The sequence below is a fragment of the Mustelus asterias genome, chromosome 3 (assembly GCF_964213995.1).
Source record: "Mustelus asterias chromosome 3, sMusAst1.hap1.1, whole genome shotgun sequence".
NCBI classification, from domain to species: Eukaryota; Metazoa; Chordata; class Chondrichthyes; order Carcharhiniformes; family Triakidae; genus Mustelus; species Mustelus asterias.
In genome coordinates this window covers 99807903-99823824 of record NC_135803.1, presented here as the reverse complement: position 1 = coordinate 99823824, position 15922 = coordinate 99807903, and the positions used below count along the sequence as shown (strand labels likewise).

At 45.3% G+C, this 15922-nt stretch overlaps 1 protein-coding gene and 1 long non-coding RNA gene across 2 annotated transcripts in view; one reads left to right on the top strand and one right to left on the bottom strand.

Moving 5' to 3' along the window:
• The window catches only part of LOC144491503 (uncharacterized), a 279152-nt gene that overhangs the window by 50633 nt on the left and 212597 nt on the right, over positions 1–15922 (top strand). The window lies entirely within an intron of this gene.
• LOC144491496 (caveolin-2-like) lies at positions 1027–14130 on the bottom strand. Its single transcript, XM_078209397.1, has 3 exons — positions 13684–14130; positions 8320–8507; positions 1027–2743 (listed from the first exon to the last, which is right to left on the bottom strand). Exons 1-3 carry the CDS (start codon positions 13825–13827, stop codon positions 2593–2595), a joined length of 483 nt encoding a protein of 160 aa, XP_078065523.1. The 5' UTR covers positions 13828–14130; the 3' UTR covers positions 1027–2592.

The window sequence follows — 15922 nt, the reverse complement described above, 5'->3', positions numbered from 1 at the left end:
AATTTGGCCGTCAACATCGAGTTAAAACAAGAAGCCCAGAAAAGAGGCTGTGGTGGTCACAGACTGGATAGAGATTTCAAACTGGAAGATATGGCCCACATGAGGAATTTTGGCAACGGGGCTCCATGGATTCCAGGATTTATTCTTGAGAAAACTGGGCCGGTCTCTTACATGGTAAAAACCATGTAAGAGACCTCAAAGAAGCACATAGACCACCTCCGTTATAGGGAGCCCCCTGTAGAGACAACTGTTTCTATGGATACGCCACCATCAGCATCCTTCACATCAGTCTGTGGGGGCGGGGACGACTCTACCCTCTAAAAACTCAAGAGCCAGTCATCCGGACGATGAAGGCTCTGGCTCAGACGTGGAGACAGAGGCACGGACACCAAGATAAAGGTCACCACCGAGGATGAGCCCCCTATAGTGGCTCTTTGATGCTTTTAGTGGAAAAGGTGTTCACCTATCCATTACACACTCACTGGCCAAATCCTACAAGTGATGGAGATGAGGCCACGGGCAAAGAGGCGGAGCGGGTTCTATCATCATGGGAGCGAGGGGGAACCCTCAGACGACTTGGGGGGGGGTGGGGTGGAGGGGTGTGATAATCCCCATGAGGTCCGTGGGGAATCACTGATTGATCTCCCTGAGTATGAGTTCCTCTGGTAACTGGCAGTGGCCTGCCCAACTGGAAATCATTACCTGAGCTTATTATAAGGCAGGCCCAGGACTGGGTCTGCTGAACGGTAATCTCAGGCAAGGACTAGTGTGTGCACACCACGGTTGTAGCTTTACTTTGCATGTGAACTATATTCCTTCCAGCTGGGCTGCCTGAGTCATTATAACCAGTGATGCTCACTTCCCACGAATGAATTAGAAACCATTACAAACGGGGGTGGGAGGGCAGAATAACAGGCCTCACTGATTTAAGGTGATGGAAGACATTATTTTTACACTTTACTGCTAGGAATTATCAATACCATTATTACGAATTCATGATGATAGAAAATAGGCGTGACAAACAGGAAGTGCCAAGAATTTTATATTTTACATGTGCACATACATCAAACAACATATGTTTATCCTTTTAATTGGAGGATATAAATAAAAAATGGGCAGAATTCTTATTTTATTCTTTTTTGGGATGTGGGCGTTGCTGACAAGTATTTGTTGCCCATCAATTCCCCTTCTTCTGAGTGGCCTGCGTGACCATTTCTGAGGGCAGAGTCAACCACATTCCTGTGGGTCTGGAGTCATATGTAGGCCAGACCAAGTAAGGCCAACAGATTTCCTTCCCTAAAGGAAGGGCATTAGTGAACCAGATGGATTCATGAGTGAACAGTCAACAATGGTTCACCATTACACCAAATTTTAATTCCAGATTTTTATTAATTGAATTAAATTCCACCAGCTGCTGAGGTGGGATTCAAACCCGTGTCCCCAGAGCATCAGCCTGGGCTACTGGATTAGTAGCCCAGCCTAATTATCACAAAACAATTATCTCCACCTCAATTAAATCAACAATTGGATACTTCAATAGAAAAAAATTGTGGTTCAGGGTAATGTGAGTTAGCACTATTGTTTAGAATCATAGAATCCCTACAATGCAGAAGGAGGCCATTCGGCCCATCGGGTTTGCACAGACCACAATCCCACCCAGACCCTATTCCCATAACCCCACATATTTATCCTACTAACCCCCCTGATATTAGGGTCAATTTATCATAGCCGATCAACCTAACCCGCACATCTTTGGACTGTGGGACGAAACTGGAGCATCCGGAGGAAACCCACGAAGACACAAGGAGAATGTGCAAACTTCACACAGACAGTGGCCCAAGGCCGGAATTGAACCTGGGTCCCTGGCACTGAGGCAGCAGTGCTCACCAGTGTGCCATCACGTTGCCCATTGAAAAATAATAAGAATCGTAGAATTTTAAAACACAGGAGGCCATTTGGCCCATGATGCTCGTGTTGGATGAAGAATGGCTGCCTTTATCAGCTTAGTAGTAAAGTTGAAAGGGATCATTCAAAAAAGTTGCTAGATGCTTCCATAAACAGCCAGGCACCCAGCAGCTGGGATACTATTACAGTATTTAAAGCAATCAAAGAGTTTGAGGTTACTCCCTGTGAAGCCTTAAGGACTTTAAAAAGTTACAGATAGTTACTTAAGCCAAAACAACAGTGTTAAAAGAATGCTAACAATACAGGGTTGGGAGCTTGCTGCAGCATTTCCACTCAAAATAAAAATCACAAGCTACAAGCATACTTTGAGTTTATTTCAGAATGTATAATGACTTAATAGATAGCTGCATACATTCCTTCATTTCAGTTGATGACTTTTCAGCTTTGCTTGCAATAACATGTTTGCAAAAGTTATTTAATACAAAAGAATTCGAAAGCTGCCATGGAAACCGAGCACTTTAAAATGGCTGACACAGCGTATGCATTGTGCACCTGTTAAAAGAGTGGGGGCTTTGAATTTACAGCTTTGTATGAGTCCTGTACAGTGATGCACCGTGGTCAGAATGCTGATGTGGAATCCAGTCCGTGAAATCAATTGGATCTGGCCACTCGCAATGGGGAGGAATTTTATTCTCGTGCAATGTGCAAGTTGATGCCACTGAAACATCGCCCCATACTTTCACAGCAAGGAGAAATGATCAGGTCTACAATACTTCCCCAGATGGCCTGAATGGAAGGCATATTCATCAAGCAGTTCTTGATACAGGGCATGACACACCTGGAGAAGCGACAATAAAATGGAAATATTAGAATACAAATAGCTTTGTGTTAATCAATAACAACAATAACTTGCATTTATGTAGCACCTTTCATTTAGGTAATCACCTCATGGCATTTCACAGCAGATTTAATGTCAAGCTACATTAGGACATATTAGGTGAGGTGACCAAAAACAAATGAGAGGTTTTAAGGAGTACCTTAAGGGAAGAGATAGGATCTGAGTGATAAAGCCAGTTCAAGGAGGGAATTCCAAAGCTCAGGGCTTAGGTAAATGAATGGGGGAGAAATTTGAATCAGGGAAGTGCAGGAAGCTGGAATTGAGGGGAGAAGAGATTCCGGACAATTGTACAGCTGAAGGAGCTATTACAGAGCAAGGGAGGACAAGACTAGAGAAGGATGAGAGTGTTAACACTGAGGCATTGCTGAACAATGAACCAATATAGATGAGTGACCACAGGGGTGCTGGATGAACAGGACCTGGTGAAAATTAGGATGCAGGCAGCAGTGTTTTGGATGAGCTCTGGTTTCTGGAGGGTGGAAGGTTGGACAGGAGTGAGTTAGAATAATAAAGCAGAGACGCACCAAAGGCATGGGTGAGGGTTTCGATGGCAGATAAGCTGAGGCAAGGAAAGAGGTAGGTTGTGAGGTGAAGGTGGTGATCTTGGTGTGGGGTCAGAAGTTAATCTCTCTAATGCTAACCAATATTTATCCCTCAAAAGACATCCTGAAATAAAACAGCGTACCTGGTCATTATCACACTGCTGTTTATGGGAGCTTGTTATGTACAGATTGGCTGCTGAGTTTCCTACATTACAAGAGTGATTCCACTTCAAAAGCACTTTACTGACTTCAGAGCAGTTAATGACATCCTAAGGGTGTGTAAAGCACTAATTAAATGCAAGCTTTTTTTCATGTTTGCAAACAGCCTGGTTCCTCCTCAGGCTGAGAGCAGGGAGAGAGCTGGAGCTGGCAGCGAGGGAACTTGAGTTAGTGCCGGGGACAGAACTACACTCTTTCCAATATTCCACTGAGGGAAGTTTCTGCTTCATCCAGTCCTGAATGTCGGTTGGGCAAGCAGATTGACAATTTTAAAACATTGGAGGCATCAACAGAGGTGATGTTGAGGGGGAGCTGGGTGTCACTGTGGATGAGGGGAATCTGATGTTACCTTTCCGGATGATGTTGCTGAGGGCCAGCATAAGAGAGGGTTGAGGATGGATCCTTGGGGACTCCAGAGATAATGATGTGGGATCAGGAAGACAAATCATTGTGGATGGTTCTCTGGTTACAACTCAATAGATAGGAATAGAACTATAGCTGGTCATCGCAGAAAGGTTGGTGTATTCAACCACTACACACAGGTCAGGAGGGTTGAGGAAGAATAATTTGCCATGATCTCAGTCGCATAGGATGCTCATCTTTACTTTCAAATACCATCATGGTGTCTTTCCCTTCCCTGTTCTGTAACTTCCTCCAGTCCCACCAGCTTCTGAAATATCTGCACAAATTCTGGCCTCTTGAACAACCCCAATTTTAATTGCTCCGGCAAAGCCCTAAGCTCCGAAATTCTCTCCTTACGTCCCTCTACCTCATGACCATGACCATGACCATTACCATTACGAAGGATAAGGGCATCAGGCACATGGAAACACCACCGCCTGGAAGTTTCCCTCCAAGTCACTCACCATCCTGACTTGGAAATATATCGCCGTTCCTTCACTGTCACTGAGTCAAAATCCTGGAACTCCCTTCCTAACAGCACTGTGGATGCACCTACACCACATGGACTGCAGCAGTTCAAGAAGGCAGCTCACCACCACCTTCGCGGGGCAGCTAAGGATGGGCAATGAATGCTGGCCAAGCCAGCGATGCCCACATCCTGTAAATTAAATTTTAAGAACTATCTTATGTTCCTCCTTTTAAAATGCTCCTCAAAACCTACCCCTTTGACCAAGAGATTAGGGAGAACGGGAGGGCAGTGAACACCAAGGAGTGAGGGCCTGGTGAGTTGCGGTAGACATTGAAATGACAGAAAATGACCATATCCTGAATAAGCAGGGCCATTTTAAACGAAGGTAGGTTCTAAACATGGTAATCCAAACTCTAATCCCTCATGTGCACTCCTGCATTCCACTGCCCATATATTTCCTTATGCGTCTCAGCATTAGATCTGTTTTGATAATGCCCCTGTGAGGTGTTATTATATTAAAGGGGCTATATAAACATCAATTGCTGTTGTTATGTCATTTATGACTTTGATAAGTGTGGTTGTTAAAAAACGGAAACCTGATTAGAGGGATTCAAGAATGGAGATCCATGAAAAATAGGCACAGATCCAGAAGGAATTAGTAAATTTCAAGCACTTTGGCAAGGAAAGGAAGTTTAAACACAGGGCAGTAGTTTTTCAAGAGGGAAGCTGTGGAGGTAATTAATTGGATGGTTTCAACTTTAGTGACCGAGAAATCCATGAGCGCCTCGCACTTGTTATTGGGAAGAGGCTTTGAGAGGATGGTTTATAGTGGCAATGAGTATGCAGAGGCTATCTCTGAACTGCAAGCAGTCTGCAATGCTCAGACACCGAGGTAAATCAGGAGGTGGGGGCCTTGACAAGAGGGGTGAGGCTGCATCGGGTTTAAGAGGCTGGTAGGGAGGATTAAAGGGACGATGAACTTAGACTCAGAGTGGGGGTGCCTCGCTGATTGTTCTCCCTATGGGGCCCGTTGAGTATGGGTTCCCCTCGCAGTGGCCTGCCCAGCTGGAACACATTACCTGAGCCTTTTACGAGGCAGGCCCAGGACTGGGCCTGCTGAACTGTAGTCCCAGGCATGGACTTTAGTGTGTACACCATGGTGGTGGTTTTACTTTGTATTCTGTAATAAGCTATATTTCTTTTCATTCAGGCTTCCTGAGTCTTTAGGACAGGCCTGATGCCTCCCTGCCCCTGTGAAAATTCAGATAGGTTGTGGGCAGGTGGGTAGACAATGGGAAGTCCACTCACTGGAGCTTACTTGACCCCTGCCTTCCAACCCATTGGCAGGAGTGTGTAAAATCTAGGCCATGCTAAAGACAATTCTCATGATTTTCCTAATAGATTTATTGGTGACTAATTCATGTTTATAACCCTTAGTTTTGGACTCACACAAGCGGAAACATCATCTCAAAATATATCATATCATTCCCTTCACAATATTAAAGACCTCAATTCTGGTATCATTCTTGTAATGTTGTTTTTGCATCTTTTCCAGTGCCTTGTTTTGTTTTTTTTGTAACATGAAGGTCAGAACTATACACATAATTCCAAGTGAGGTTGAACCATCTCAGTGCCTTGTTTGCACTTGCTATGACTGTGTTAACTAATTATTAAATTATTAAGTTGATTGGGCTGCTTAGTATGGATGCGTATTAGGATTGGAGTGCTGCATGCCAAACCCAGAGAGGTGTGAGATCTCAAGGATACATGATAAAATAGTGAGGTTAATTCAGTAGGAGTGGCCAAATAAAAACACAGCCATAATCCTTCCAAAGATCCTTGCAGTAGAAAATGCAGCAGGTATCTTTCATTCAGAGGTGCAATTTCACTTCTGAGAACACCAGCATAACTGATTGCCCTGGCTTGGACTCAAAATGTGTGGGATCTGACTGGCCAGTCAGCTGTTGGCTTGTAGTCAGCACAGGGCTTGTTAATCAATGTGGGAGTGAGTCCTTGGTCTCACTGTAAAGTAGTATTCAAAATCTGACTGAGGAAGTCCTTTTGTTTTTTGCAGCAACCTTAAAGGAAAAACAAAAAGACCGTTAAAGATCAAACCCACCCCTTCAGAGGCGAATTTCCTTTTGCTCAGTAAAGGGGCATCGTTGGTTGTGTGTGTGTGTGTGTGTGTGTGCGTGCATGTGTGTGTGTGCATGCAGGCCCATGTGTGTGTGTGGATGTGTGTATGCGTGTGTGTACATGAGTGTATATGCATGTCTGTGTTTGTATGTATGTGCATGTGTGTAGGCATGTGTATGCACATATGTGTGCATGAATGTGTGTGTCCATGTGTGAGTGTGTGCATGTGCACGTGTGTGTGTCCATATATGTGCATGTATGTGCATGCATGTGTATTTGTACATGTGCATGTATGTGCATGTGTGCCCATATGTGTGTGCAAATGTGTGTACATTTGTGCATGTCTACTTATATGTTTGTGTATGTGTGTGCATGTGTTTGTGTATGTGTGCATGTGCGTGTGTGCATGTGTTTGTGTCCTGGGCTCTCTGTGGCTACTGGCTTAGATAGTAATGGATGGCAAAAGAAAGAGATGAGAAAGTTACCTAAATAAAAAATGTAAATGTCAAAGATCCCATGTCACTATTGTGACAGCAGACAAGTTCTCTCTGCTGTCCTGACCAATATTGATCCTTCACTGAATATTACAGAAAGCGGATGATCTGATCATTTATGTTGTTGTTTTTTTGTGGGATCTTGCTGTGTATAAATTGGCTGTTACATTTCCTATGTTACAACATTAACTACACATGAAAAGTAATTAATTGGCTGTGAAATGATTTGGGGCTTGAAAACAGCTATATAAATGAACATTCTTCCCCAAAAAGTTGTTAATGCTGAGACAAGTGACTGTTTCAAGGCTGAGAGGTTTTTGTTGGGTTAGAGTGAGAATGTGGAGGTAATGCAGTGAATGGGAGGTGCAGATCAACTCTGATATAATTGAGTTAAGTAGATTTGATAGGAGTTGTCAAAATCGGGACATGGTAGATGGAGAGAAACTGTTCCTATTGGCAGAAGGGTTAAGAACCAAACGGCACTGATTTAAGGTGATTGGCAAAAGATCCTAAGGTAAAATGAACAAAAATGTATTCATACAGCAAGCGACTGAGATCTGGAACGTACTGCCTGAGAATGTGATGGAGGCAGATTCAATCGCAGCTTTGAAAACAGTATTGGATAAGCACCTGAAAGGAAACAAGTTTTCATGGCTCAGTGTATGGGCCAAATGGCCTCCTGCACTGTAATAGCTCTGTGATTCTGTGGAAGCATCAGGGAATGGGACATGCCAAGTTGCACTTGCAGAGAGCTAGCAGGGACACGATGGGCTGAATTGCCTCCATCTATTCTGCAACTATTCTGTGATTCTATTCTATGAATGGTGAGGAGGCTGAAACAGCTGAAAAGCCTACTCTCCTTGTTCACAATGTCTCTAATCATCCCTCCACCCCTGCTGCAGCTCATGCTCCTGGCTATTCATGGGACCACTCAATGCATATGAATGTCTGTTGAAATGAGTGTATGATGATCTGCTGCACCAAAGGCACTACGTAAATGTAGATTGACACTGTAATGCCCAATGCCAAAGCTTCCACGTGAGGAATGGCTGATGTAGTGTGGGCTCACTGCGTACAGCAGAGCCTGGCAGAAGTTAACACCTTCAGAAGAGGAGGGTAGGATATAGGAGAAAGTTGGCCACAAGAAACATTTTTAGAGTTGAAACTGTGATCAATATTCACATCTGTAAACAGCTGTTGGACAGGAAATTCTTAAATGTCACATTGACAATGTTCAATTTTATTTATACTCACCAGATATGCAGACAACTTAAAATAGCGAAAAGGACTCCAGAGATTAAAGAAACTGGGACAGCAAAGATAAGTGAGATGATTCTATAGCACCATAATTTAGATACTTCAAACAATGCATCACTCCAAATCCAGACTTTGTCAAAACTGTGTACCGAATCAGGCTCCGCAATCACATCTTCAAAGTTTACCTTTAAAGAAACAAATAGAAAGCAGAGTTCATTGAGAATCAACCTAATGCAAGGTAGAAATGCATGCGCTGCTCACTGATTCCATTCCCCTCCCTCACTCACAGATTGCTTGCTCTCCCATTGTCCTATTCTGCGCAGAGCTTCTGATTCGACACCCTCTCCATCACCAAGACAACCTATTTCCACCCAGCCATTTACTATTTAAAACCCTCATGCAGGCCTTTATTACCTCCAGATTCAACACCTCACACCTAGCTGGTCTTCCAGTTTTTGCCTTCATGAAACTGCAACTCATTCAAAACTCTTCTGCTCACACATTGGGCGGAAGTTTCCCGTCCCACCCGCCATGGGAATTGTAGCTGCTGGGACACGGACCATGCAAAGGTCTGTTAACCTTAGGCAGGATTTTCCAGTCTTGGGGTGAGCGCGGCCGGAAAATCCCGCCCATTGTCTTGCACCAAATCCTTTTGACCCATTCTCTCTGACCTGGAATCTGCTTCCCCAACATCTCAAATTTAATGTTTTAACTCTTGTGTTTAAATCATTCCAGGACCTAACACTTTCTTTATCCTGTAATCTCTTCCATGCCAACAACCCTTCCAATCACCCCGTTCTTCTGGCACTGCCCTTTATTCTCACTGTCCCTTCATTTGCCCCAACCATAGGTGGCCATAGCTTCAGCTAGTAAACCTCATCCTCTGGGATTCCCTCCATAAACCTCTCTGCCTCACCATCTTTCCCTTCACCTTTTTGACCATATGTTTAGCCACCCTCCCTATATCTCCTTTTCGCAGCAACCATTTTGACCCTCAGCCTCTGCGCAGTGCTTCTCTTGACAGTAAAGGTGTTATCTGAATGCAAACTGTTGTGAAGAGGCTGTAGAGAAGATTAACAAGGATGATAGCAGTTATGTGCAGATATTCATATCAGGAAAGAACTGACAGGCTGGGTCTCTTTTCCCTCGAGAGAAGAAGGCTGAGGGGGAGGGGGGGGGGGGCTAAAAGAGGTCTGTAAAATAATGTAAGGTTTTGATAGAATAGATACAGAGAGAATACTTCCTCTTGTGGGGAAGAGTATAACTAGACGCATCAATATAAAACAGTCACCAAGAAATCCAATAGGGAATTCAGAAGAAATGTCTTCACCCAGAGAGTGATAAGAATGTGGAACTCGCTACCACAAGGAGTAGTTGAAGCAAACTGTATTTACGGTGAATCTAGACAAATATTTGAGGGAGAAGGGAATAGCAAGTTACAATAGTAGATTTGGGTGAGAAAAGATGGGAAGAGGCTTGAGTGGCGCATGAACACCAGCATGGGCTGGTGGGGTCAAATGGCCTGTTTCTGTGCCGTGTATCCTATGTAATCGTATGGAACCTTATCAGAGAGTCTACACATATAAACTATACTTTGAGAGCTGCAGCACTGATTACATGGAAAGCTTCCATTCACACAGGGGGAATGTATCACGTCCAATCCATAAATTATCATTTGCCGTGAGCGTGCTTGGGTGACATTCCTGTGTCTGCTATTTTAGTGGGAAGCATTACCCCCTTTAAAATTTGCAGCCCATGTTAAAATAGAAAGCAGAGAAATGTCACGCAAGCCTGTAAGATATCCACCCTGTAATTTCACCAGCTCCAACCTCCAGCTTTCATCGTTCCATAAGATGGAAAGGCAGAATATTCTCTTTAGGACAATGGGTCAAATGCTGGTGTAATCTCGCTGGACTGATTCATTACAATCAGTGTTTTTACTCCTGTCACAACCTTGATGATATTTTGATCTCCCAGACAGAAAGAATTTCTGCTAAGCATTTGCACATTGGAGCAGGAGTGAGGGGGGTGTTGGAGTGAACTAGGGGGCACAAGAGCGACTGGGATTGGGCTGGGCAGAAGAGGGAAAAATGGATCCTCCCAGTGCGCATCAGATGGTAAGAAAGGACACTTTCATTGACTGCAACAACAACTACTTGCATTTATGTGATACCATTAACATAGTTAAATGTCCACAGGTGCTTCATAGAAATGGACTAAATTATTGATACTGAGTCACAAGGAGATTTTAGAAAGGTGACCAAAGCTTGGTCAATGAAGTATGTTTTAAAGGAAATTCTTAAAGCAAAAGGGAGGTGGACAGAATTCTGTAGGCATGGCCACCAATAATAGAGCGAAGGAAATTGGAGATGCTCTAGGGATCAGAACAGAGATCACGGCAGGTTGGAAGGGTAGGGGAGGCTTTGTTTTTTTAAATATTCATTCTAATGATGTGAACATTTTTGACAAGGCCGGGATATTTTGTCCACCCCTAATTGCCCTGACTGAGTGACTTACTGGATCACTTCAGAGGATGGTTACGAGTTGACCACATTGGCAGGGGTGTTCTGTCACACATAGGCCAGGGTAGATATGGCTGGCAGGTTTCCTTCCCTAGAGGACATTTGTGAACGAATTTAATTTTCACATTAGCTGCATGGTTTCTTGTACTCAGCCAATCTTGAATTAGCAGATTTTCTTTAAATTGAAGGCAATTCTGCAAAACCCTTTCCGTCTTCTTCTTAGGTAGTCCCTCGGAATGGAGGAGACTTGTTTCCACTCTGGTTTGATAAGGTCTGAGTTGACTGATAAGTTTAAAGTGTGATCTGTAGACTCTGCCACATGTGGAGCAGGTGGTGCTTGAAGGGTGGGGTAGACGGGTCATTTGGAGGCCTGTGCTCCCTCCAACACCTCGACTTTGCCTTTGTGTGCTCCCAAAGTTATATTTTAGTGTTAGGAACAAACCATCTCAAACTTGGCCAGTCACAAGTCAGAGACTCCCATGAGTCAGTGGGAATGTTTGATTTTCTTCAGGAAAGCTTTGAGGACATCCCTAAGTATTTTCGCTGTCCTCTTGGGAGTCTCCTGCCACAACTGAGTCCCAAGTAAAGCAATTGCTTCGGGAGTTTGATGTCAGGTATATGAACCACATGTCCATCAATGAGTAATTGATGGTTGGCTTGGGAGAGGATGCTGCTGTTGGATCGCCTTTCTTGGAGGATCTTGCAAAGGTGCCATTGGTGGTACTTCTCCAATGCTTTGAGGTTGCTGCTGTAGGTTAGCCAAGTCTCCAAAGCATATTGGAGTGTGGGGATAATTGCTGCCTGGTAAACCATGACCTTAATTTGGATTTGAGTTCCTGGTCCTCAAATATTATTTTACTCAGTTGGCCAAAGGCTGATCTGGTGCATTGAGGACGATGATAAATTTTGTTGCTTTCGTCGATGGAAGACTCTCAAGAAATGGAAGATGGTCCACATTTGCAAAGTACCATGGTGAAATATAAATTCTCTGGATTATTAGTCCTCCCGATAACTGGTCCAAAAACATAATCACTATACTAACAGACCTTACTATCTTAATTGCACTTTATTTAACATCTTTACTGAAGTGAGCAGCATCACAGGAGAGAAATGAGTCCTGTGCAGCAGTGCAAGGAGTGAGGATCATAGAATCATGGAATCCCGACAATGTACAAAGAGGCCATTCGGCCCATTGAGCTTGCACCAACAATAATCCCACCCAGGCCCTATCCCTGTAACCATGCTAAACCCCCTGACACTAAGGGGCAATTTAACATGGCCAATCGACCTAACCTGCACATCTTTGGAGTGTGGGAGGAAACCAGAGCACCCGGAGGAAACTCACGCAAACACAGGAGAACATGCAAATTCCACAAAAACAGTGGCCTGAAGCCGGAATTGAACCCAGGTCTCTGGAGCTGTGAGGCAGCAGTGCTAACCATTGTGCCATCATGCCACCCTTGACGCATGATTTAGTTGAATAGAGAGATTTTGAGGAAGTTTCTCATGGTGGAGATAAAAGTTGGCGGGATAAGGGATTTAGAGAGAGAGAATTCCCGATTGTCAGGTCATGACTTCATGGTGGAATGGTTTAATCTTACTTTCCCACTTAATACCTATTAAATAAAAGATGCTGCCATTGGAGTCGGTTCAATTCCCAACTTATGTCACTGTCTGTGTGGAGTTTGCACTTCTCCCCGTGTCTGCGTGGGTTTCCTCCGGGTGCTCTGGCTTCCTCCCACAGTCCAAAGATGTGCAGGTTAGGTTGATTGGACATGCTAAATTAACCCTTACTGGCCCGGGATATGATAGCTTAGAGGGATTGGCAGGGTAACTAAGCGGGGATCGGGCCTGGGTGGGATTGTTGTCGGTGCAGCCTCAATGGGCCGAATGGCCTCCTTCTGCACTATGGGGTTTTATGAGTCAAAAGAGTTTGTTTTAGGATGTTACTCTAAATGCACTCAGTTCACTGGAACATAAATCTGATACACCCTGCTATAAGCAATACAATCTCAATATCTGTGTCCAGACCCTTCTCCTATCAATGACATCCATGTCAGAAATTGCTTTAGCATCTCATCTGCGAGACAGTACCTTCCTCAGTGCTGCAGTGAAGAGTTAGCCTTGACTCTTGAGTTCAAACCCAGAAGTGGGACTTCACCTGGCAGCTTCTGACTGTGGTACTACCCAACAAACCGCAGCCTGTATTTACAATTCAAGGTAGACTACTTCCCACTCAGATAGGTGCTACATTAACAAAAACTGGAACCTCGTTCACATGCACAACTTTAAAATGCCACATTATGCTACATACATAAAGTTGTATTTAGTGTTTGTTTGCAAATGCACAATATAACCTCAAGAGTGTCCCTGGATACCTTCCCCAAGTTATTGGTGATGCGCTGTTCCTGCAGATCCTCTTCCTCCCTCTGAACAAGAACACATTTGTCCAATGCATTGATCAGAAGAGATTATTCATTCAAAAGTTACGAGTCTCAGGCTCAGAAGTCAACTGTTATAGTGTAGGAAATGCTGCATATTCAGCGTAGTGCCCAGTGAATAGCGAGCGCCATGAATGAGCTATATGAACCTCTATGCTTAATTCTCTTACCTGCCTTCTCTTCAAACCAGACTTCACACTAGGGGGCAGAGTTTCCAAACATGTGTCTTTGTCTCCTTCATTGACTGGGGTTACAGACAAGCTTTCATATATGTAAGCATACAGTTAACATCTGCCCCCCAGGTTACTGCAAGAGTCACTGACTGTATTGGTTAGAGCACTTTAGTCTTGCTTGCAACCTTACTTACTGCTGCCATGATAAGGGCAAGTGTCACTTACCTTTAGGTGGACATTGATGCCTTTGGGGTCTCGCTCTTCCAACGATGAAGACGGCTCCTTGGGCACTGGAACATTTTGATCCGGCTCCCCTTGCCCCTCACCAAGGTCAATTTTGGTTTCGCTCAGTTGCTCGCCTGTCTGCATGCTTGCACATCTGACCACGGAGCCTCGGCTGTCGGGCAGGAGGGCGACACGGCAGCAGTGGCGGGGGGTAGTGCCAGAGTTCTGATTGAACTTGCAGATGCTGCAGATCTAGCCCATGTAAACCTATAGCTCCCTCAGACAGCCTGTGCTATGTGATCAGCCTGTTACTGGCATCAGCTGTTCCCAAAAGCAGCAGAGAACATTCTGCCTCTGACATACCAGGGAAAGGAATGCCCCGATCGCCTGTGCGCCAATGGCAGCCAGCTTTTGGGTTTCCAGTTTAATGCTGAATAAATACTGATTGTTTGAACCAGAGGTGACAGATTTCTCTCCCTAAATATAGGCTTCTTCCTTCACGTGCTAATGAAAGTGGGGGCACTTCATGACAGAGTGCAATATTCCAACAATTAAGCTGCCCTGTAACTGTACACCTAGGCTTATAGCTTTGCCATAGTTTCTCCCTCTCATCCCCACCACTAATTCTATTTATTGCCCTCTTGGCCTATTTATTACTGTTAAAGGGACACTGTCTTTAAAGGGGCACTGAGTTTAAAGGGCCCCTATGTTTAGGTCAGAGGAGACAACAGCTGATTTCCATTCTCGTGAGCAAACATTCAGCAATGCTGCTTTTACAGTGCAACAACCTGTAACAGGCTGCAATGTCAAATGTGTCATATTGTTATTTTATTTATAAAGAGTCGGATCTCATTTTGTATATATAAATATAATGCCATGCTCCCCAGTGTCGCTTTGTGGGGGGAGGGGGGGGATTGGGGGGGGGGGGGGTTGGAGGTGGAGGCAGGCGGAGTATGCCAAGTTGCACTGGGATCCTCTCTTGGAGATTCACAGGTAAGGGTTTGCATGGCAATTGCCCAGAAGTGCAAACTTCCCCTGGACAATTACACTACTCTGAGACCCATCCAAAAATGTGATTAAATCACAAACTTCAGATGGTCCCAACTGGTTTGCATCAATGATTACCCAAAAAGAGAAGTTAGAAGAATTAAAGCCACCTCTAACTTTTGGGTAATTATTGTACATACCCAGACCGACCCCTCACAGGACACTCCAACACCCCTGGTTCCCATGGGACTTCCCCCATGGGTCTCAGACCCCCCACCACCACAGGATTTCCCCCACCCCCAAACACTTAAAAGATTTGCCCAGCCCCCAAACCTTCAGCGGGGGGTTCTCCTGACCACACCCCTTTCTTGCCACTTCAGGACTTCCTCCACCCCCCAGGGGACTCTTTCCCCCCACCTCACCTCACCAGGCCCTATTCTCCCCCCCCCCCCCACGCCACCACCACCACCACCCCACCACCCCTGACCCTTGGCCCAACCCAGCCCAAGGCCAGACTCCCTCACTCTGAGGACTGAGATCCTTTCCCCACCTGATACAATTTGACTCCACTCTGGACCCAACCACCCGACTGAGGCCCGACAACCTTTCCCTTAACGCCCCCAAGCCTGGCCCAACCTGACCTGACCAGAGGCCTGATCCACCCCCTTGAGGCCCAACACCAACCACCCCCCCCTCCCCCCACTGTACCCCCTCCCCCCCAACCAGGGCCAACCCGACCTGACCCGACTGGAGGCCCAACTTCACAACTTCACACTTCACCCACTCTGAGGCCCAACACCTTTCCCACCACCACCCTCATTGCTGACCAAACACAACCTGACCCAAGGCTGAACACCCTTCCTCCACACATCACCCCATGCCCTACCCGCCCCCCCCATCCTCCCCCAAGTCTGATACCCAACACCCTCCACCCACCCCTACAAACACCCCGATCCAATCCAACTGGACCCACGGCTGGACAACTTCTCCTCACATGCCTCCTAGCCCTTCCCCCAGCCACCTCGAGGCCTGATACCCGTTCACAGTTACCTCAGGCCCGATCAAACCCAACCAGATCTGAGACCCGACTCCTTCCCTCTGTCCCCAGCCCCAGTGTTGCTGTCGCCATCGTTCAACACATCCTTTTGGCCAATACAAATTACAGTGTCTCTCTGCTGGCCTCAAAATGAGCCAGGATGTGTTCCAGACGAATCATACTGAAGGTGCAGAGGAGCAATCAGCCTAGCCATGG

Coding starts and splice junctions, on each gene's coding strand:
- LOC144491496 (XM_078209397.1), bottom strand. CDS start 13,827: ATGCAGACAGGCGAGCAACTGAGCGAAACCAAAATTGACCTTGGTGAG. Junction 8,508..13,683: donor GCATCAATGTCCACCTAAAG/GTAAGTGACACT, acceptor GTTTCTTTAAAG/GTAAACTTTGAAGATGTGAT. Junction 2,744..8,319: donor TTAAGTTGTCTGCATATCTG/GTGAGTATAAAT, acceptor TCGCTTCTCCAG/GTGTGTCATGCCCTGTATCA.